Source organism: Ammospiza caudacuta, chromosome 1 (assembly GCF_027887145.1).
Source record: "Ammospiza caudacuta isolate bAmmCau1 chromosome 1, bAmmCau1.pri, whole genome shotgun sequence".
NCBI classification, from domain to species: Eukaryota; Metazoa; Chordata; class Aves; order Passeriformes; family Passerellidae; genus Ammospiza; species Ammospiza caudacuta.
Genome location: NC_080593.1, coordinates 67,447,038 through 67,468,557, shown reverse-complemented (window position 1 = coordinate 67,468,557; position 21,520 = coordinate 67,447,038). Strand labels below are relative to the sequence as shown.

Below are 21,520 nucleotides of genomic sequence, written 5' to 3'. Positions count from 1 at the left end.
TAGGGGTGATGAATTTAGCTCGGTCATTCTGCTCCCTCTAGTGTTTCATCTTGAAGTGAGTGCTTCCTTCCTTTGGGAGGCTTCGGCAAGGATCTCAGCTCTTTAGTTCTCCCCTCCTTTTACTAGTAAAAAGATGATGTACTGTATATTTAGCAATTTTGTTGTAGTATTTTTTTGAAATAGTTACGATTTGGAGAGAGCTATAAAACTACAGTTAAGTTTAAATGTTGGAGGGTGTGAAAACAAGAGATTAGAGAACAAATATTAAATACTAGAATTTTCGAAAGTTAACTAAAAGGAATTTTTAAAATGCTTCTGATGTTATGTTTCCACTCATTACTTCTTCCTACCATGTACTACTATGGGTGATGTGAGAACAAAATATCCTCCACATAAACAGGGATAGGTTAATTTCTAAGTTTTGAATATTTCTTAAAACAGTTACTATTTTAAAAAGCGAGAATCAAGACAGACAGCAAAAAGACTAAGAAAAGGAGCAAGTATTTTTTAGAAGCTTAGAAAACAGTATTTTTAGGCATAGAAGGTGTCTGAGGAGAGGGGCTCAGAAAGAAACCACATTATCACCTCCCTGCTCTTAACAGAATTCTATGGGGTGATTCTTCACTATTATACATCACTGCCATATTTATGTTGCCTTGCAGGAAGGAAGTTTATGACTTTGAAAACTCAGACTCCTCAAGTCGTGAAAAGGTAAACTTGAGACAGAAACTCAGCACCTAATGGTTTAGTAACTTGGAGCAGGAGACATCCTTTACTGCAGAAATGCTGTAAGGATGAACATGCTGTTATAGCAAGACAGACAACTGGGAATCTGAGATTTTTGTTTTCTTTGTGTGGTGGAAATGGGTTTTTTTTTTGAGTGGCAAGAATGCTCATCGCTATGTGAGATTTGTGGTGGATAATGCAAGATAACACCAACAGGCATTTGAGCTGCTGCTTCATGGAGGCCGTGGGATGTCTCTGTGATTGAAGGCCAAACTCTGTGCTTTACTGAATACCAAAAGCAGATTGCTGAGCATTCACTTTGTCCTTCTAGGCTAAATAGAAGAGACTGAAATACCCTTCAAGCTGTGCTTTGCAAGCTGGGAATCCCTGGTTAAAACTCAGTCCTCGCATAAATTTTGTTGAGAATTCTGTTTGACTTACATTTGCAGACTCTCAAAAAAAAAAAAAAAAAAGGAGGAGGGATAAAAATGAATCACTTTGGCTGCTTTGAAACTTTGCCCAGTGTGGGCTTTCCCAGGAAGCTGTGAACTGGCTCTTGACAGCTTCCATTAAGGGTGGCTGTGCTGGACAAACCTTTTGGCTTTCAGCCTCTTCCCTGATGTGGGAGCTGTCACTGATGCTGCTAACTGTGAGGCAATGGGTACTGAATGGAGCCCCCCAAATTTCTCTATTATAAACTGGACATGGCCCGATCCTAGCTACTGCCACTGGGTGTCAGCATAAATCCCTGCTCCATGGCACCCAGCCCCGGTCCCAGCAGCTGTCCCAGGGCTGTCCAGGGACCGTGCTTACAGTGCTGCTGCCAGCACTGCTATTGATTTAAATGGCATGTCTCGTGATGTTGGTGCTTCAAATGAGCATGATTCATAAACCAAAGAAAAGAGAAACGAACTCTGTTAAAGGCTCAGCTGTTTGTCTATTATAATTTATGACACTGTTTCATTCAACAAATGCAAATTCCATTAAAAAGTGACATTTCTGAGCAGGAATGGTAATCCATTTCATTTCTGAATTCTGATCTATTTTCAATATATAGAGTATTTTATGGGGTGACTGGGCTCTAAGACAACTCTCTGCTTTCAGGTTGCTGAAGCCAAAGGAAAGATTCTTGCCCAGAAAACTTCTTCACAAAGTCAGAGGTACAGTATTATACATTCAGTGTTTACGAACCTTTTACTATGTGAATAAGGGTTCATAGCTTTGGTTAAGATCTTTTAAGTTAGGATCCAAAAGGCTATGTGATTTTTTTCTAATACAGTAGTTCCTTCCTTAAGTACCACACTATCTGTGGATGTTATTGATACCAATATTTTAATTAGTACCTGAGAATATAAAGGTTACTGGAGAGACTAATGGCTACTGTCAACTTTGACAATAATATGGTTTTAACTCTTAAACATCATCCTTTTCTGACCATGTGCAAAAATGACTGATTTAATTTTTGAAAAATGCTTAAACTCCCTGCCTTGCTTTGGCTGCCTTCCAGTCATAGCAAGCTTCCAGGAACTCGCCACCTCTATGTATGCAGATTAACTTTTATTTTAAAATATGCTGATTTCTAGATATTCCTGAATTGCTACTTTCAAAATCCAGGCAAAGAAAAATTTGGCTACTGTATGCTCTTTAACAGTTTGAGTTTTCTGCTGAGCTCTTGAGGGGCCTCCTGCCCCCTCTGTTTGCCTGTGCCCATCCCACAGTGTTGTACTGTGTTATTGCTGTGCTTGCTATTCTAATCTGGGTCTTTGTGTTACTTGGCAGGACTTATGAAACCAGAAGCAAGACCAAGGAATCAAGCACTCTTGAGAGAAGGCGGGTAGGTTGTCTATGCTTTTGCATCCCCAGAGCCTTTGATTGTTGCCTATTTGAATGCTGGGTATTTCTACCTGTATGGATCTGTTCCACCCACAAAGAAGCTGAAGTTTAAGGCCTACCCAGTGCATAGTTGGAGAAATGTGATTCTGACAGCCTCTAAATACTGTCTGTCATTTTGAAAGCAGTGATCAGGAGGCACCATCACTGCCAGACCAGCTAGTGAATTGTCTGTGTTACCTGTTCCTCCCAATGTGCCACTGGATGCAGCTCAGACACACTGAGCCTTTTCTCCTTGCAAGAGTGCTCTTCTTTTAGGCACAGGAGAGAGGGAGAGACAAGGAAGGAGGGTACTGTAAAAACCCCATACTGGCAAAAGTCAAGCATCTGTCTCTTGGTGTTTTTATGCAGCTGTTTCAACAGCTGGCTGTGGTTGTTTTGTCAGATTTCACAGCTTTTCACGTTGTACTGTGGGGAGGAAGAAATGGGATAACTTAGTAGCAGCTGAAATAGAACGGCTGAGGGGCTTCTGAGTGAGAAGGATTGAATTGTGTCTTTAGTCCAGCTACAGGAAACACCTTTTCTCTGAAAGTAACAATGAAAATACAAGCCCTGATAAGAGTGAGAAAAGCTGGATCCTTGACTCTCAGATACAGCCAGTGCCAAAATCTGTTGACTATACCCGAAAAAGACCCAGGGTGAGAAGTAAATTAAAAGGTAAGCTTAGTGCCCTTCTGACACTTAGCTATGCATGATGCACTGTGCTGCAGAAGAGTAAATGCTGGTGATGGTTTGAAAAAGGAGAGTTTGGCCAAATCCTGGCTTTCCGGAGTGGGAGAGAGCAGCCTTGAGGCCAGCAGCATGGGGTACCCTGTGGAGGAGAGGCATTGTAAACTTTTGTGCTTGAACTGGGCTCCTGTCTCCTTCCCAAATTGGGGCTCAAATGTCCAGGTGGACATTTGGCACCTAAACAAACTGTGTGGGTTCAGCACTCTCTGTGATGGTGCTGAAGAGCCCATGGGCCCTCAGCTGGTGGCTGTGTTGGTGCTCTTGACTGCATTAGGAGGAAGATCTCTCTGAAGCTACCACACCTCCTCCCTGCAGCTTTCCCTTCCTCACCTCGCCAGAAACATCACTGAGTAAACCTTGAAAATCCTCACAATTTGCAGACCAGGGCCTTCTGCTCCCCTGTTTATGCAGTAATAAGCCAGTCATCCTCTGAGTGTCAGATGTGATTCTCTCTGATAGTATTCTCTGCTTGGGCCTGACCAGCAGCAGACCTCCCCTGCAGCCATGCTCCAGGGCTGTGTGCCGCTGTGACCACCAAATGGAAACCAAATTGTCCTGAATGAGATGGAATGTTTCTCTCCCCCTCCTGGAGAAATGATGCTTGCTCAGGTAGCTGTTGGATTCTACACAGATTAAAAAGCAAAAGAAAGTTGAGCTTCAAATCATTCTTTATACTGGGTTTCCAGGGCAGTTGTTGTCACTGCAGTGTCAGCCCACATGTCTTGCCTGGGACTTGGGGACTGTCAGACAAGATGCTGAGCCTGTCTTTCTTTTTTTTTTTTTACTTTTTTGGCTGCTCGGGATGCAGTGAGTTGTGTATGCTTGCATCGTTGCATCTGTCTTTGTTAGAGAAAGGTGTTTTATTGAAATTTAATGGAAGTGTTGGGAAGTTTTATCTTGTAAATGGCTAGAAAACCAAAACTGAAAAGGTTTGCATTGTGGCTAACTCAGTTAACTGCATAAAGTACACCCTTTACATTGCCAGTAACCAGGGAAGCTTTTCTTCTTGCAGTGCTTCCAGTGTCTTCTGCAAGTAGTAGCAGTGACTATGAGTCAAAGAAGGTAAGAAGGTGTCGTGCTTTAGTGCCTCAGATTTAAAAACATTAAGGATGTAAAATGTGTACCCGTGAGTGAGAATTAAATAAACCGGTGCGATTTTAATTTTCAAATGTTCTGATGGAGAGATTTGTCTGTTAAGTGCTGTTGAGACTCTACTGGTCTAATGGAGGAGGTCTTAGGAAAACATGGTAAACCTCATAGAAACAACTGTTGAATGCTGCATATCAAATATATGTATATGTGTGTGTGTGTATGTATATTTGTATATACATATTTGAAATACAGGCAGTCTGGGAAAAAATCGCCAGAACTAGTAGTCACACTAAAAGCAGAACTAGTAGTCACACTAAAATCTTTTATTTTCCCCTGGAAAACTTACTTTCTTGACTACAGTGCTTCTTTTCTGCTTATGAAAAACATCATCAAATGTACATCTCCAATGCCTAAAGGGAGAATTCTTGCATGCATTGAACTTCAGGGCACAGGTCTCCTTTGATGCTGGATAGAGCCATCAGTATGTTAGGCATATTTAATGTATGTATCCACTCTTAGTGTATTTAATGAACAAACCATTCATCCAAAACTCTCCCTCCAAAACAGCACCCCAACCTCTACTTCTGTAGTAATGTTTAAATAAGGCTTAGACTTTGTTTTGTTTTAGGAGGGAGAATCAAGGCAAAGAGCTCAAAAGGAGACGCTAAGGAAAAAGTCATTGAGCTCCAAGGAAGATGATTTACCCATAGTGAATCTTGCTGGTATTTTTATTTTAATATTCTTCAGTGCATTAGAAGGGTTTTGATATGTGTGGGTCTGTACTTTTTTGGATGAGCTCTTTTGGTGGTGGGTTTTTCTTTTTGATTTTGCCACTTTTTCTTCACATTTTTCCCATAAATATTTGCCTTGTGATATTTCTTTGTGATGGCTATGAGGGGTAGATACTGTCTGCATAGATAGTCTCTTGCACAAGGAGAAGATAAGCTGATGCTATTGAGAGATGAGGGCATGAACTGACAACCACTAAGAAAACAGCGTTTGGACTGAGCCACCACCTCTTCCCTGTGTGACAAGATAAACAAGAGGATGGAGGGCTTGGGTTTTATTTTCTGTCATTAAGTTGTGATTTCCAGCCAATACAGGATTCAAACTTTGTTGCCTGTGTCGTTTATTACTGTCTCACACAGATGAAACGCTCTCAGATGATCTTGGAGGGAGTCCACTGCTGCTTGGTGTGTCTGCCAGGAGCCCTTCCAGCGATGTGGAAAAAGCCACACAGGTGCAGATTGCAGTGCTCTGCTTCCTCCCAGCCTGCTCTCAGGCTGCCTCTGCCTGAAACCAGCGATTGTGTCCCTTTGCTTCCCATAACAAGACTAGACCCTGGCAGCTTGTCTGCAGGGTGGGCACCTTTTATTTTGTTTCCTTTCTCTCCTTAGAAGTTTCATAGTACACCTGCCAAATTATCAAGAGAGGAAGAAAGTAGCAAGCGGAAGGACTCAGGTTTGTTACTCTTGATAACAAGGGGGGAAGAGTTGGGTAAAAGCAGAAAGAGGTGGTGCCAAAGTTATTGTCTTTCAAAGACAAAATAACCCTGACTTTTTTGAGATTCCTTTTATTTTTGCTAAATTTTGTTTCTCTTTTTTGAATGTCACAACAGACTGTGGTAAGATGCTTTTGCATACATTCCTGAATTCATTGCGAACTCTTAAAACCTGTCCCCTCGATTATAGGGGGACTTGTAGTGTAGATTTGCAAGCTAATGACCCAAGAGACACACAAAAGATAATTTGTAATGTTTCAGAAGTGAACTGCAACTTCAGTTTAAACAAAACAAGCATCCCTTCGAGTTGCTGAGTTTTTTTATACCTAAGAACATGGATGTAAACCATTGCTATAAGCATTGTTAAATGGGGACTTGGATAATGCTTATTACTGCTGTAGCTTTTTTAATAGGTTAGTGGCATATCAGGATCTTCTTTAAAAAATGAAACTGAACTTTCATAAACGAACCCAAAAGTACAGCACAGTCTCTTTGTGGTTGGAAACACCTGAACTTCAAATAAGTCAAGCAGCAATGGGGTTGTTTCCATCCTAACAATTCTCAGTGCTGATGTAGTTCTAGCAGTCTGAGTTACTGATGTGACTATGGAGTGAGTCACTGAAGTTTCAGTCTTGGACAAAAGCATCCCTTTTCTCATGAGCTGGCTCTGTTTGTGTTCCCAATGTATCTTTTGCCTGTCCAGCATTTTCTGAATATGCCCTCACTGCAATAGCACATCTGTTTAATTTTGGGGGAAAAGATAGTTGCTGAGGACTTCGTTTTATCACTGTTTGTTGTACAGCCTTACAGTGGGAGAGGAGTTGTTTCCATGCAAAGGCACACACAGGGTTATGCTCAGAAATTTCAGGAGTGGTTTCTGATTGCATTTGGACTCTCTCTGTGAACTTTAAATCTACTCCATGGTGCTTCTCTTGGTCTGACTGTCCCCCTTGCTCTGGGCCCCACCACCTTCCATTCTGCCCTATGGAGACTCCAGGGAGATGATTTGTCAGACAATTTACTGAGTTCCAAAAAAGTGCACAGTGAGACAAAAGGATGGGGGGTATAGTTTGTTTCTTTGGGTTTTAGCAAATTTTCCCTAAAGTAGAGGCTGTAAATCCCCTGCAGCTTTGATTCGGATTGTTTGGATTGATTCAATTTTATTTTCAAAAATTTCCTTCGTAAGCAGTTTGAGAACTTGGGTTGGAAAAGGCATTGGGAAGAAGCTGGACACCAGAGGTTTTTGATGATGAGAATAGCACTAGGCCAAGAAAGGAAATTTCTTAATCTTTAGGTTGGAGACATGGAAACTTTCCAAATACCTGTGTAACACCAGGCAGGCTAGTTCCCTGCTTTTGCTAGGGAAGATGCTTGCAGGTGAAGTCTTATCCTGTCCTATGTGATGCCAGACCATAAAATGAGGCTGCCTCCTTTTCTGAAGCATTGGTAATTCCAGTGGTGGTTTCTCCTTGAGCAGGCACTGTCATATACCTCATGCAAAAGGACAGATTTCTTCTGAAACATCTTCTATTCTTTTTCTAGATATACTGAGTGGCACTATCATAAAAAAGCCTAAGTTTTCTAGTTTGGAGAAAAATCACTTGCCCTCTGAGATCAACCATACACCAAAGAAAATTTCTGATTCAGTAAAAGAGGAAGTGGAGATCCAGAAAGGTAAAATCCATTTGTAATTAAGGTGAAGTGCTTAAATGCTTTCAGCTTTTCTTTTTTTTTTTTTCTTTTTTTTCTTTTTTTTTTTTTTTTTTTTTTTGTGGTAGAAATCATAGTCACATGGAAGCTTGAAGGGATGTATTTGTTGAGAGGCCACCTTCTCCACAATCCAAAAGTGAAAATTATCAGAAGATATTGCAGCACTGCCAATGGCAGTGGACACTGTGTATGTAGAGGTTTGAATAAGGAAATTTGGGTTTCACTTGGTCAGCTGCTCCATGACATCCACACTTACTACTCTGAGTATGATTTTCCAGAATTATTAAAAAACCATCAAACACAGGAGCTGGGAAAAAAGCATGCAGGTAATGCATGAAGTAACTGCAAAATACTGCTAACTCTGAGCACAAGAGGATCAGGCTTTCCCTGCAATGGATAAGTAGAAGACAGAAGCAGTGGTAGCCTGACTATTTTCTGCCTTTATTCTGTTCATTTGCCTCAGTGTCTGTAGATAGCTCTTTGTGTTGCTCTATTGTGCCTATCTTTCCCTGCTGCTCTCTAACAAGTATTTGCATGGGAATTTTTGAGCCACTTTCCCTCCTGCTTGTGAGCTCTAGAAGAACAAGCCCCAAATTCCAGCTCTCTAACAGAAGTTGTTGCACACATAAATGACAATCTCTTCAGTAGCAGGAAGATTTATATTCCATCAAGTCTTCCAGCATAATGCTAACTGGGCATGTGCTTCCTCCCAGGTCAGAAAATGGATGATAGCCTAGACGATGTGGTTTTTTCCAAGATGCTCCACGAAGACTTGAGTGATTCAGGAGTGATTTTTGCCTTTGAAAGCTTTATTGGCCAACTGAAGAAATTGTTCTGGGTAATGTGGGCTCTTTCAACATGTGTGGCAATTGATCATATTATGTGAAATTACCTTTTTATCTCAGGGAGAGTTGGTGCAAATATCCCATTTTTAGTTTGTGGTCGGGAGTAGGGCTTTGGTGGCAGTGTCTGTTAGTCTGGAGCTCTTAGAAGTATTCTACAGAACTTGTATCTTCTGAGTAATGTTACAGGGAAGACATAAAGAAAATTTAAATTAGATTTTTCCTAGCACAACATTGTCCTGAAGCCACATAGGTTACATTGAGGCTTGTTGGTGTAACTACTGTGACTGAATTAAATCAGAGCGTATCTGCAGCACTGATGTGTGTCATCTTACTGCAGATTAAATTTGATTTAAGATGGTTTTTGCAAAGATGAATGGCAAGTTCCTGCAGAGGAACATGTTTTCCAGGGAAAGGTTTTGCAAGGTAGACTTCTAGGTTTTGACTCGGGCCGTTGCCTATCCCTAACTGTGCATCCTGTGGCTAGTCCCGGTACAAAAGGATTGAGATCAACACACAGGATGCCCTGAGATCTTCAGAGAAGAACTTGTCAGCCCTGCTGAACCAGATACATATGTGCAGGTAAGTGGTCTGGTGCTGGCTGAAAACATCATCTTCAATTTTATGTCAATTTTGGTTGATAGGGAAAGCCAAACTGAGAGCTGGATATTGTGCTTATGGTTTGTATGGCAACATAACTTGTGTGTCTCTCTTTTTTGTTTTTTTTCCTTTCTTTTACACAAGAAGAGTTTCAGATGTATAACTCCTGGGATTCATTCTAATTTTCCTGTAGGGGGAGAGGATGGGTTAATTCATGCAAAGCAAGCTTGAGTTACAAAGAGTTGATGGAGCGGTCTGTGAACTGTCTTCTGGTTGTCATCAGCTTAGTAACTTCTATTTCTAAATCTTTTAAGAAAGAAGCCAGGTTGCGACTTGCTTAATGAAGTGGAGGAGAAGAAAAGGAGTTTCTCAGATCCTGAATTTCTTAGATTGGAGCTAGACAAAAAAATCAATTCTAATATTTATGGATTTGGTATAAGTGAGATACTTACACTTACAAGTACAGTATAGGATGTATCAGGCCTCTGTATCTATTGCACATTCACTTTTTAGGATTTAGATCAAATGTAATATGAAATAATAACATTTAAAGCCAAAAATCCCTGGTATTAATGGGACCTTTATGAGCAGAATTTGCTGTCGTTAAGGTACATGGAGAAGTTGGAGTTCCAAAAGAAAAAAAAAAATGGGGTGTTTTGTGGTGGAAGATAAGAGTAGATGGCAGTGAGATACTTCAATGCTTGGTTGCCAAGTAAGTAACTTGGATCTAACCAGGATCACAGGATAGTGGATGCAGGGCTGTGCCAAAGTTTTCCTACCTCAATGCAGCTGGGAATGGTGGCAAACCCAAGTCAATAAGGATGTTGTGACCACAACCTTTCTTAAGGTTTAGAATTTGCTGGCATCCTGTACCTATCAAACCTAAGGCAAGAAGAGCCTCCATAGAGACTGTTTGTGTCAAAACAGAATCATAGAATGGTTTGGGTTGAAAGGGACCTTAAAGAGGTCTTCAGCACAGGAAATCTCTGCTGAACTCCCTGGAGGCTGGGAGAGCATGCAGTGCAAGTATTGCACTGGGAATTCATGTGTATGCTCTGCCCCAGTCCTCTGTTCCTGGCTGCTGTTTGGGACAGGCTATTGGGCCGTATTTATCTGCAGTGTGCCTTCGGTGCAGCTATTCGCATGCTCTGTGACATATCTGAGAACAAATATGCCCCATGTAGCTCAGCAGTGAAATTTTCCTCTGCCCCAAGGTAGCTCTGGTGTTGAAGGGGTTGTTGTCCACCTTGTGTGACTGAACGTTGAAGTGGCAAAATTGTTTCTGCTTTCCATCACTAGGCTGAATAAATTTGAGACCTTCCGGAAGATTGTTGTTGAAGAGCTTGCCAACCTTGAGAAGGATACTCAAATTCTGGCAGCCATGGAGAAGGAAGCACTGGTGTGTACAGGTTCTTGTGTGCCAGCCCAAAAAGGTGCCTCTTCCCAGGTAACAGGGTTTCTTTGGGGTCTTTTTAGGATTTCTGGAATGCGCAGCTGATCAAACTGAATACGTTCTACAGCCAGCAAAAGGAAAGGTACATCTCTGCCAGCTGTCCTGCATGCTCACAAGTCCTCTGATGGTCATAGAGGGCACTGGTGGTACCCTTGCTGATAGATGGGAAAGGATTCCAAACCTAGTATGGCATCTTCACTTGGTGAACACCACTACACTTGGTGTCCACTGATGGAGCTTTTGCAGCCTTGTGAGGGTTTTCAATTGGGATTAGAGTGTAATGAGGGAACCCTGTATGGGAAGTTGTGTGGGAGAGGAACCTTGCTCAGGAGAGCTGTACCAGGATCTGGAATAATGTGCAATTGCACACTCTCAACATGACTCTGTCAAGGGGTCAGAGGAGGTGGAAGGAGGTGAACATTTTCTGTATAAAAGACACTGTTGGCATAAATGCTGAGCAAAAACCTACCATTCTCAGGTTTATTTTTGGTGGTAAATATATCTGTTCAAACTCCACCAGTAAGTGCTTCATGAAAAACCAGCTAAGATAATTTTTCTTTCAGAATTGAGTCAGTTGACTCGGCCCTGGGTGAAACAGCAAAGAGTTTTACCAACGCTGTGCAGAATACAACGGTATGTGTGATGCAAAAGCAGCTCCCTATGGATGGGGGACTGAGCTCTGGCCTGGCTGATTGGTATCAAAAGTGACAACATGAAGCTGAAATCCTGGGAGGGGAAGCCTTTGGTTGGCTAATTTGTGGGGCTTGTTCTTTATGTGACCTCTGATCCTGATGCATGGAAACCATTGATAAAGAAATGTTTGACGAGGGGAAGAGGTCGCACAGTACTTTCCTGGGGGAGAAGATAAAGACAAGGGCCATCAGGTAGTGATGTTTCTCCTGGACTCACACTCTGGGGCAGTTTCTGTGTAGTTTGTGACCCTCAATGCATTTGCCCTTGGAGTTATACATCCATGACAACCTGTGGCTAAGGGCTCTGCAGTCTAACAGCACCTTGCATGCGTTCTCTTATCTGCTCTTTAGGTCTGGTAACTTCTAGCCTTGATGTATTCAAGTCTGATTTTTTAAAACATTTTTTTTTTACTTAACTTACATCCTGGTTAAATATTCTGTTGAAGTTCTTAAGCTCTCCCTCTCTGTAAATTAGGACAAATACTTTGCAAACTTTGATACAATGCTTAGTTTCCATCTGATTCGCCCCATCACATGGACGTGTATTTTTGCTACTGCTGCTGTTCCAGGTCTCTGTGCTGATCTGATGCCTCTGGGAGTTTAGCTTTTCTGCAGTAAGTTTGGTGGATTACTGCCATGTGTGTGTTGCCATGTGCCTGCACTTCACAGAAAGCTCCTTGTGTTGAAGGAACAACTGTGCCTGTGGTCACAGCAGACTGAGCCTGGGATTTTAGAAAAGATGATGAAAACCAAGGGCTTGTATATTTTAGCAGTTAAAGTTGGAATCCTGGGCCTTTCCAAAGGGAAAATTTTCCATTATGAGTGTTGAGTTGCTGAGGGACACAGGTGTTCCTGAAAAAGGACACCGAAAGAGCAACAGGGCTGAGAAAAGAGCACTTGTGTCATGGGAGCTGCTCATCCTGCAGCACTTGTTCCAGGATAGGTGCTTAAGAATTAGGACCTGAATCTAAATGTGCTTCCAGGATCTTTGCAATTTCTTATCTTGAACAGTTTCAACGTTTGTATAAATTTTTGTGATGTTTTGTCTTACCTTTTTCTTTTTTTTCTTCCCTGCAGTATGAACTCTCACCGAAGAAGGAAGAAGAAAACGTGTTCATTGTTCCTTCTGACTAGCAAACCCCTGAAGTCATTATTGCTCATGGCATTTGAGCACTTTGTGTGCAGCATAGAGAAGATGGTTCTGTGAAGGATGCTAGTCTATTTTAAATGAAAAGAAAAAAGAGGAGGAAAAAGCATTATGTTGAGCCATTTTTTGGCCTAAAAAGAATATATAGTGCTAAGTGGTGCAGTTGTGACCCCTGTGTTGATAACAAGTTTTTCTGAAAATTGCAAGGTTGGGTCCTTTATATATCAAAGAAAATTTTAAAATGAACTAAAGATAATGATATAGCCATCAAATTGATGGATATATTGCCTTACTCTGTTCTGCCAACACCTTTATCAAGTGTAAAAGCACTTAACAATTGATTCAAAGTAAAAAGTTGTTTGCATAGAATAATAATCTCACTCTTTCCTTCAAATTGATGCACTCTGAGTGTTTGGGAAGGTACTCTAGAGTTCTGTGTACCTTGCATAGGATGTGGTAGGTATAGGGTGCACATAAGGATGGGAGCTGCTGGCTTGACACCATTGCCACTCAGTTCTGGATTGCAGAGCTGAAAGCAGAGTGGGATCTATTGTCCAGATGTCTGTGGGCAAACGGGAGACTGCAGGGGGCAAGAAATTCAGAGAACGGAACAGAAAATGGGAAGTGAAGCAGGAGAAATTTTTTTGCCACTAGTGACTTTTGGCTCCAAGGAGAGTTTAGAATACAGTGAACAATGCTAGGATAAGATGAAATAGCATCAGAGGTCTCTGGAAAGTAAGCATCAGATAATCCATGCTTATTAATATTGTCCTCTGCTGTGACAGAATGTGACAGAGTTCCCCAGAATATAGTTCTTCTTCTTCTTCACAAGAGAATGTATTCCTGCAAAAACAGTATTAGTGCTAGTGCACCTTAATGAATTTGTGGGAACATGGCAGATTTCCAGGCTTTGGGTTTCTATCTCCTTAACTTAGAGACCCAACCTCAGACTGCTATATGTGTTAGAGTTGAGGGAATCCTCCCCTGCACAAAATGTACCTTTATTACAAAAGCCCAAACCCTGACAGAGTTTGTTTCATAACTGAAGTAGGGCTGATGCTCTTCCTACTTGAGAAGGTCACATGGGGTAGCACCAGCACAGAGAATGGCAAGAATCTGCTGTTGCCATTGCGTTACTATTTTATACTTATTTCTTTATCTTAAGTAGTCCTAACTAGGCTTGGCATGAGCTGAAGTTTTATCATCCACATCAAGATGCACTGGGTGCTTTTTCCCTGGGGTGGTTTAAAAGAAAAGACCTCTTCAACTCTGCCCTTTCCAAAGGTTCAGATGTACTGGTATTCCTGCTATTCCTAATTTGAAGGGCTTAAGTGCTGGTTTTACAATCACTGGCTTCTGCTTGTTTCTTTGAGGGCTGGCCCTAGTGACCTGGCTACACTGCATCCTCCTGCTACTCTTCAGTGTCCTTGCAGCTGCTGTTTGATTCTAGGATCTCAAAGCACTCAGCTGAAGCAGCCATGACTTTTGGGAGATGAAGCTGTAACCTCTGTGAGCAGCTGTGCTTGAGTCTGGTAAAACTAGTTTTGCATCTTGGCAACAGAGTTTTCAGCAGGCTCCAGTCCCACTATGTACTCTGATGGCCCCAGCAGTGTAATTAACCCAAACGGGCTTTAAGATATCAGCCTGAATAATGTCATCCCATCACTATCCTACTGCTTCAATGAGCCAGGTCCTGAATTTGGGGCTTTCACTACTTCAGTAGTAACCTGAGGTCCTAGCTGTAGGAGTGTGATAAGGCTTGAACGGCCCTGCTGCTTCTTATTGGGATCCAGAGCTCACACTGGTGAATGTAAAGGGATCCCTTGTGCTGTGTGGCTCCCACTCCTCAATTTCAAGGTAAGCCTTCCAGTAATTCCCACATAAATGCCTATATTCCTTGCTTTTATTCCCCACCACCCGGCCCAAAATGATGATGCAACCTGGGCTAACAAGGTGCTTGATATGAAGCAGACCTAAGAATCGAGATGAGCTGCCTGCACGGGTTGTTCCTCACACTGAATTCGGCAAAGCCACAGAAACAGCGCTGAGAACTCACACCCTCGGGGCACATCATCTCCTTTGGGTGTTGGCCTATTTAGGCTGCTTCATCTGCATCTCCAAGCAGCTTGCTGCCCAGAGGGAAGGTTTGAAATAGGAAGAGGATGAGATGGGATGTCTCTCTCTGATTTAAGGTATGGGTTTTTTCCAAACTATGACAGTAATGCTTGATGATTTTTTTCAATTTTTTTAATCTGATGTTTTGGATGGATTCATTGCTCTCTTAAGTTCAAGCTGCTAAGCGTTTAAGCTTTATCAGCACTGTGAAGTAGATGTGTAGAAACACTTGTTTTGCTACATTTCCTCACCCTTCATCTGTGTTGGCAGAAGGCTCTCTTGGTGTCTCCTCTAACTGGAAAAAGTTAGGAATACTTTGCATCAAGTATCTTTGCTAGATAACTTAGAGTGCATTTCTGTATCTCTTATTGTTGCATCTCCACATAAAGCTTGGAAAGTGAGTGTTGAGCACTTCAGAGGGCGTGGATAATGGAAAAATCAGGGTTCCTTACTTAGTAAAAATTTCCATAATGTATCTGTATGCACTTACATTTGGTTTTAGCTCTTTTATTGGAAAAGTCTGAGCCCCAAAAGGGTGTTTTAATGATGGGGATGGGAGAGCAGAAAGGGATGTCACACTGCTTAAATACCTTCTACCCCTGCACTCATCTGTCCCTTCATATGAAACACTTTAGCATTTGAGAGGCTCAATGTGTTCCAGCTTGATAACCTGTGAACCAGGTGAAAACTCTGGACTTTCCTTTTGGTCTTTCCATCTGTAGGCAGTAGAAGTGTTTGGAGACCACATCTGGGACAGAAATTACATGTTCTGACTTTGGACAGCCCATCTCATACCACTTCCTGCACTGCTGGGTCAATTAAACACGTTTGACCTTAAACAACCTGATGGTCTGAAGTCCATTTGGTTTCTGAAACAGATGTGTAATTGGGTTATCCTAAAATTACCTTTTGGAAAGTAGGTAGCTGACCTTGGCAGGTTGCCTTTGCCCTTCCCAATTCATGCTTTTTAAAGTGCCATTAATCCAGATATTTCTTTTATTTTCTTGCTTTCAGTGCAGATATATAAAGCTCAATTTTCAACCTGTTCAGTTGCTTTGATGTGGTGGTGTTTGCAGGGGTACCAGGATGAGGGAAGAGATGAGAATCTTGACTCCGTGCTTCAGAAGGCTGATTTATTATTTTATTATATATATTATATTAAAAGAAAATTTAATACTAAAACTATACTAAAAGAATAGAAGAGAGGATTTCATCAGAAGGCTAGCAAAGAAAGGAAAAGAATGAAATGATAAGGTTTGGCTGCTGAAATTCTGCATTGCGCAGGATGCCTCCCAGACCCAAGGTGGCACCAGTGCCAACAGGGGCTGGTTTGACAGTGCCAAGTGGCTCCTGCGATCTGCCATCAGGAGCCTGGGATGGTGAGTTTTGTTTGCCAGGGAAAAGGGCCGGGGTTGTTGTTAGGCAGCCTGTGTCCCAGAGTGGTCTTGTGACTGACAAGAGTCCCAACACAGCTGGACCTGTGATTGGTCTCATGTGAATTGCTTCTACTTGGCGACCAATCAAAGATGCACCTGCAACATTCCACAGCAGCAGATAATTATGGTTTACATTTTGTTTCTGAGGCCTCTCAGCTTCTCAGGTGAAAAAATCCTGGCAAAAGGATTTTTCATAAAATATGTCTGTGACACCTTGACACTTCTGAACCAGAACAACAAAGATGTAGGTGCTGAGGTGCAAAAATTATGCATTGATGTCCAGAAAAAGAAATGGGAAATAGAAAAGTTCCAGTTAAGGACAATTTCTTGATGCATTTTAAGCTCTAAATAGGGTTTAATATTAAACTGACTATAACCCCTGCTATTTATGCTACATCTCTTTTGGAGGATGATGCTGTGCCAAGTGCTTGTTTACCTGCACATTCTGTGCCAGTGCAGTGGCCCATCCAAAGGCTACAGCTAAATCATGTCAAGGCTGCATAAAGCCAGAAAAAAGGACATCCTTTGTGGCTGGAAATGGGTAGAGGAGTTGTGTGTGTTTACCCTGGCCCAGGAACTGCACACCCTGCTATTGGTAAGGCATGCTGAGGTTAGCTGGAGCACACAGGGACAGGTCCTGCTTCTGCAGGCAGTAGATCTGTGTCTAAGAGAGTAATGCACTGGAAAATAGGCATGTTTCTAGGAACAGCTGAGAGCTATTGTGTATTTTCAATCTGAAAGAAATTTTATTTTTGAGATCTGAGATTTATTTTTGAGATTTTGATTTCTCTATTGTCTCTCCCCTGTTTTCAGCCATCATGTTCCAAGTGCAAACAATCTGATAATCAAATAAGGACTTGATGGGCAAGTACAAGCTTTGAACAAAAGAGTTCTCTAGTTCAATTTTACCTTTGTTCAAAAGCCCACATTTTTATAGGTAGAGGGCCAAAAAAACTATATGGAAGCTTTACACTAATACCAGTGAAGGTGTTGTATCAAGTTATGGAGATTGTTTTTGAATCTCATGTGAATGCCCTAAAATCCTTCTGAAAAAGCTGGAGAACAAACACAGTCTAAAGTAACCAGTTACCAGCCCATTTTGATGCCTTAAGGAGAAGTGGACACAGTCTGATAGTAAAATTTGTTTATTTACAGTGTTATGTATTACAGGAAAATCAGTTTAAAAAGTCAATGCTTCTTTCTTCAAAGTTGCGGCATTTTGAAGGTGTTAAGACATATCTGTAGAATTTTAAATGTACCTGATTCCAGACTTCCTGGCTGATCTGGATCTGCAAGGTCTGAGACCATATGGTTTTTTTCCTTTTTTTTTTTTTTTTCATTTTCTTTTGTTTTTTTCCCCAGCCCTTTGAATTTTCAAGTAAGGCATTTATTTCCTTTTCTTTTGAATGAGGTTTCAAGAGAACAAAAGACAATATCTCTGGGTTTGATTGCCATAGTAAACTTTAACACTTAGCACAGCTGACGCTTTCCACCTTGATAGTCAAATGCATGCTTTGCCATCAAAAGATTATGGACTCCACTCGGCCTAAAATCCATGCTGGGCCACACAACCCTTGTGTTGCCTGCCTTAGATGAAGGGTCCAGCTCATTGCTTGTTCACTATCTTGTCAGCTCCTTCAAATTCCTCTGCCTTTACCCTGGTTTCCAGTATTAAACTGATTTCTATAGAGCTCTGAAGCTCTCCCTTTACTCAGGGCTGTGTAAAACACCCTCAGTCAAACCCACTAGTTTCTTACATCTTGGGATTTTTACAGTGTCAATCAGAAATGCCTGTAAAGTTTCTGGAAGGGCCAGAGAGTAATAGCATATGCATACAGTGTCCAGGCTTTGTGAATGCAGGGTTCTTGGCTTTTTTTGTTTGGGTTTTGTCTTTTGTGTGGCTGCTTTCCCCCTTATTGAGTGTTAAATAAAACTAAAACACTGACTTTCAGTAAGTGAGGTTTCATGACCATCTTCATGAAGAGGGGAGCAAATGTGAATATGCACCAGTTGGACCTAGGCTGGTGTGGTGGTGTAAAAGTGTTTGAATGTTGCAGCTATTTTGGTCACCCAGTTAATGACGGTGAAGTTCAGCAGTCAGGCTGCTAAGAGGTGCTGTTTCTGCTGTAGCATTTTGAGATTATTTTTTTTCTGCTGGAGCAGAAAAGTTTTGTCCACATTGCAATGGAGCTGGAACTGGCTGGTGACAGATGGTGTTCAATGGGACTTTCAAGCACACAGTCAAGCAGAATTTTGACACAAGACACCCTTCTTCATGCCATTTTCTCCTCTTGCTTTTACTGGACAACCCCATCTGTTCTTCTTCCCCTCCTGTACCACTTCCTCAGCCTCTTTCCTTCCTATCCATGAGCCCTCTGGGCTGTGGTCTCTCCTGGTGAGGCTGGCTGCCCTGTATCCATACTGCTCCCTGGGATGAACCTTCCTCCTGCCTTTATGCCTGCAGTCTCCAAGATCTCCTGACAGCAGATCATCTAAATGGGGTATCTGGAGGGGATAACTGGCCCTCTAGAAGTGGAGAAAAATTGGACAGCAGGATTTGGGACAGCCTTTTCTACATGTGGGCCTTCTGTGCCTGCTTGGGCCCTCTGTGTTGGCTAGGTACGTGTTTTGTCCTCCTCTGGCCGTGGGACTCTGTAAGGTGACAGGAGTGAGAGGACATATTTCCTTTACAGAACTGCTTCAGTTCAAGGGATTTGCTGGGCTGGAGTGACTCTGAAAGTTGTTTTTGTCAAGAGAATTTTATACACAAGAATGGAAGAGATCTGAACTACTTCACTGTGAGGAAAAAAAGTCTGTGTCTGTTTTTGGTAGAGGAAATTAAGCGGGCTAAATGAGAAACAGGTGAGGGCAGACTCATGAAGTTAACCCTGGGTATTCTTCATTTCTAAGCATTTAAGTGGGGGTAAATGCAGTGAACTGTAGCAACAGAGATGGTGATGGACTGTTGGGAGACACCTTTATAGCTGCAGACAGCAGATACCTCCTTACTTCCCCTCCAGCAGCTTGTGCCTTGATCTTGTTTCTCCAGCCAGAGACCAGTCTGACTAAGGTCCACCTGCCACAGAAACTCCTGTATAACCTGCTTGGCTCATTGCTGAACTTACAGATTTTCTGCATCTTCTAGTCTCTTAATATGTAGCATGACAGTTTGCTTTGAATTAGCAGTGTTTGTATAGGATTAACTTTACCCACATTTACACTCGAGGATTTATCTGCCTTAAGTTCGCATGACCCTATCTCTTTCAAAATCTATTTACTTAGAACTTCTGTTAAGTTAGCACATCCAAAGTGACTTGTTTGGCTCTATGTTCAGAATTCCATTCTGGCCAGTGCCAGGGGCTACCAGCCCTGCCCCCTGAAACAGAAAGCTCCTGCCAGCCTTCCTGGCATTTGAATCAGGTTGCACTCATGTAAAGCAAGTGAGTGTGGAGCCACAACTGCCTGCAAACTGTGGGATGGTGCACCTGGGCTCTGCCCTCTACCATGTCCTTCCCCAGGGCTCCCACAGGGTCAAATGCTACCTTGCTAGTGTGCTTTGGGGAATTGCTGAGAAGCAGAAAAGAGGGGTATGGTGATGGAAGAGGTACAATTCTCACCTTTCCTGCCACCCCTCCTTTATTTTCCTGGCCTTGACTGCAGTTCAGCTGGATGTACTGGGTGCACTGTGAAGCCTTGCCTCAAGACCTCTGATATGCACAGAAAGTGCTCACCATGTTAATCTGAACAGAGTCCTAACCTTTTGAAGGCATTGATGGATTTATCCATCAAGTGTTTCATAAGGCGTTTTTGTGTCAGCATTAGAGATCAGAAAGGTTTTCTTTTTCATATGAGAAAGATCTTGGCTTTCTTTGTTCTGATGTTGATCTTTGACAAGACAAGTAATTCTACTCATTTTGTTAAAACCTAAACAGCAGTACATTAATAAGTGTCTGGTACAAAGAACTGATAAATGTAATCAAATAGGTTGTAAGCTAAAGCTTATATTCAGTCTTTTTTCTTCTTTTTCTCTTTAGAAAAAAAAACATAGGAAACACTATACTTATTGTGCCTTCTTATTATTCTGCAATCCGTTGGCAGCAGCAAAGTAGTCCTTATGGAAACCATTCTTGATTTCTGTTGTGGCAGGGGTTTCCTTTACAGCTGTTCTTGAAGGTGCTTTCCGGTATGTCTATAAAAGCAAAATCCAAAATAAATATTTGGATTTGTTTAAAGCCCACCAAAACACTGCTTGTGGTTAACTGTAAATAGAGCTTGTCTGCTGTTTGTTGATGCAGATGTATATATTTGCTTCAGACTGCATTAGGAGTACAGTAGCCTTTTCACTGCTGTGGGTGATTTTACTTTACTAGCCTTACTGTAATACTCCTCAATGTCAAAAGAGATTTCAAGCCTTGTACACTAAAAGCTTTGTGTATGCAGGCAGGCTAGAGCACTCCCTGCTAAAGATGTTGAAGTAAACAAGGCAAAGACAGAGCTCTATTTTTTTTTTTTCCCTAAGGAGGAGAAAGACTCAAAAATTTGCCCACCAAAGCAATTTCAGACCTCCTACGTACTAAATGCAGTACCTGATCTGCTATACAAGTGTAGAAGGGTTGAGGAGGTCATCACTACTGAATAACTCTCTCTCTCTCCCTCAGATGTGACTGTATCTGCTATTCTTAAATGATGTATATATTTTAAGACCAACATATTTTAAGCACTGATGGTCATTCTACATCTGAGTCCACTCAGACTGCTATCCACAAAGTTCTGTTTTCCCCATTTTTGTCAGAGAGCTCTCAGAAGACTGCTTACCTTAATGTAGAAGTTGATGAAGAGGATGACCAGTGTGGCCATGTAGGAGGACTGGAACATGAGGCAGCCAAATGGGAATCCACATGGCTTCACAGCTGCGCTGAGTGTGTGCACAATAGTGAGCAGAAACTGGATCTGTGGAGAGATGACAATGCAGGCGTATTTGCTGAGAAAGGGTCAGTGCTAGCTAAATCAGATACAGCAATGTCCCCTAGTCCTGCTCCGTGAAAGTTTGAGTACTCTTGAAAAGTATCCCTTTATAATCTCTGAATGCATTGTGAGGGTTAAGTTAAAATGGTGCTCTTGTGAAATTAAATAAAATCCTAAGGCGTCAGAGGTTTCTAAAAGTAAGTTTATAGGCCTAGTTGACAAAAGGAAGTTTTTTTCCTCTCAGATTTAGTAGATTTTGTTCTATCTTCCAGTCCTTGTCACAGGTACAGTTGTTGTGTCTGTTGCTGGGCAGAAACCAGAGGAAACTCTGAAGATTCCTGGCAATAGCTTTAGAAGTCTGAACAGAAAATGCAAAACTCAGGTCCAAGGAGTTCAGATAGGTTATCACTTGCATTAATGGAGTTAAAGAGGGGACAAAGGAAGCAAAAATGAGACAGGGAAGCAATTGCAGAGACTTGTCTGTATTTAGAACTGTCAGCCACAGCCCACACTAATTCTCCTCAGCCAGATAAGTGTGCCCTCAAACCAGTGTACTAAGGTGCATTTCCAACAGGGAAGTGTGTTTCACCTGCAGGGATGGTCTCAGAGAAGCAGCCCTTGC

At 41.9% G+C, this 21,520-nt stretch overlaps 2 protein-coding genes across 4 annotated transcripts in view; one reads left to right on the top strand and one right to left on the bottom strand.

Annotated features, from left to right (window-relative positions):
• The window catches only part of SYCP2L (synaptonemal complex protein 2 like), a 28,580-nt gene extending 15,900 nt beyond the window's left edge, over positions 1–12,680 (top strand). For all 3 annotated transcript variants that reach the window (XM_058813382.1, XM_058813373.1, XM_058813365.1), the window contains exons 22-36: positions 663–711; positions 1,831–1,886; positions 2,506–2,560; positions 3,117–3,273; positions 4,358–4,407; positions 5,066–5,159; positions 5,586–5,677; positions 5,835–5,898; positions 7,481–7,612; positions 8,362–8,486; positions 8,978–9,072; positions 10,390–10,489; positions 10,567–10,625; positions 11,107–11,176; positions 12,313–12,680. In XM_058813382.1, the coding sequence (XP_058669365.1) occupies positions 663–711; positions 1,831–1,886; positions 2,506–2,560; positions 3,117–3,273; positions 4,358–4,407; positions 5,066–5,159; positions 5,586–5,677; positions 5,835–5,898; positions 7,481–7,612; positions 8,362–8,486; positions 8,978–9,072; positions 10,390–10,489; positions 10,567–10,625; positions 11,107–11,176; positions 12,313–12,369 (1,255 nt within the window). In that variant the 3' untranslated portion in view covers positions 12,370–12,680. The remainder of the gene's footprint in view (positions 1–662; positions 712–1,830; positions 1,887–2,505; positions 2,561–3,116; positions 3,274–4,357; positions 4,408–5,065; positions 5,160–5,585; positions 5,678–5,834; positions 5,899–7,480; positions 7,613–8,361; positions 8,487–8,977; positions 9,073–10,389; positions 10,490–10,566; positions 10,626–11,106; positions 11,177–12,312) is intronic.
• A 4,537-nt stretch (positions 12,681–17,217) lies between these two features.
• Positions 17,218–21,520, bottom strand: part of ELOVL2 (ELOVL fatty acid elongase 2) — a 51,350-nt gene continuing 47,047 nt past the window's right edge. Inside the window, exons 7-8 of the mRNA XM_058807311.1 lie at positions 20,749–20,883; positions 17,218–20,122 (exon numbers count right to left, since the gene is read on the bottom strand). Of these exons, the coding sequence (XP_058663294.1) occupies positions 19,994–20,122; positions 20,749–20,883 (264 nt within the window). The 3' untranslated portion in view covers positions 17,218–19,993. The remainder of the gene's footprint in view (positions 20,123–20,748; positions 20,884–21,520) is intronic.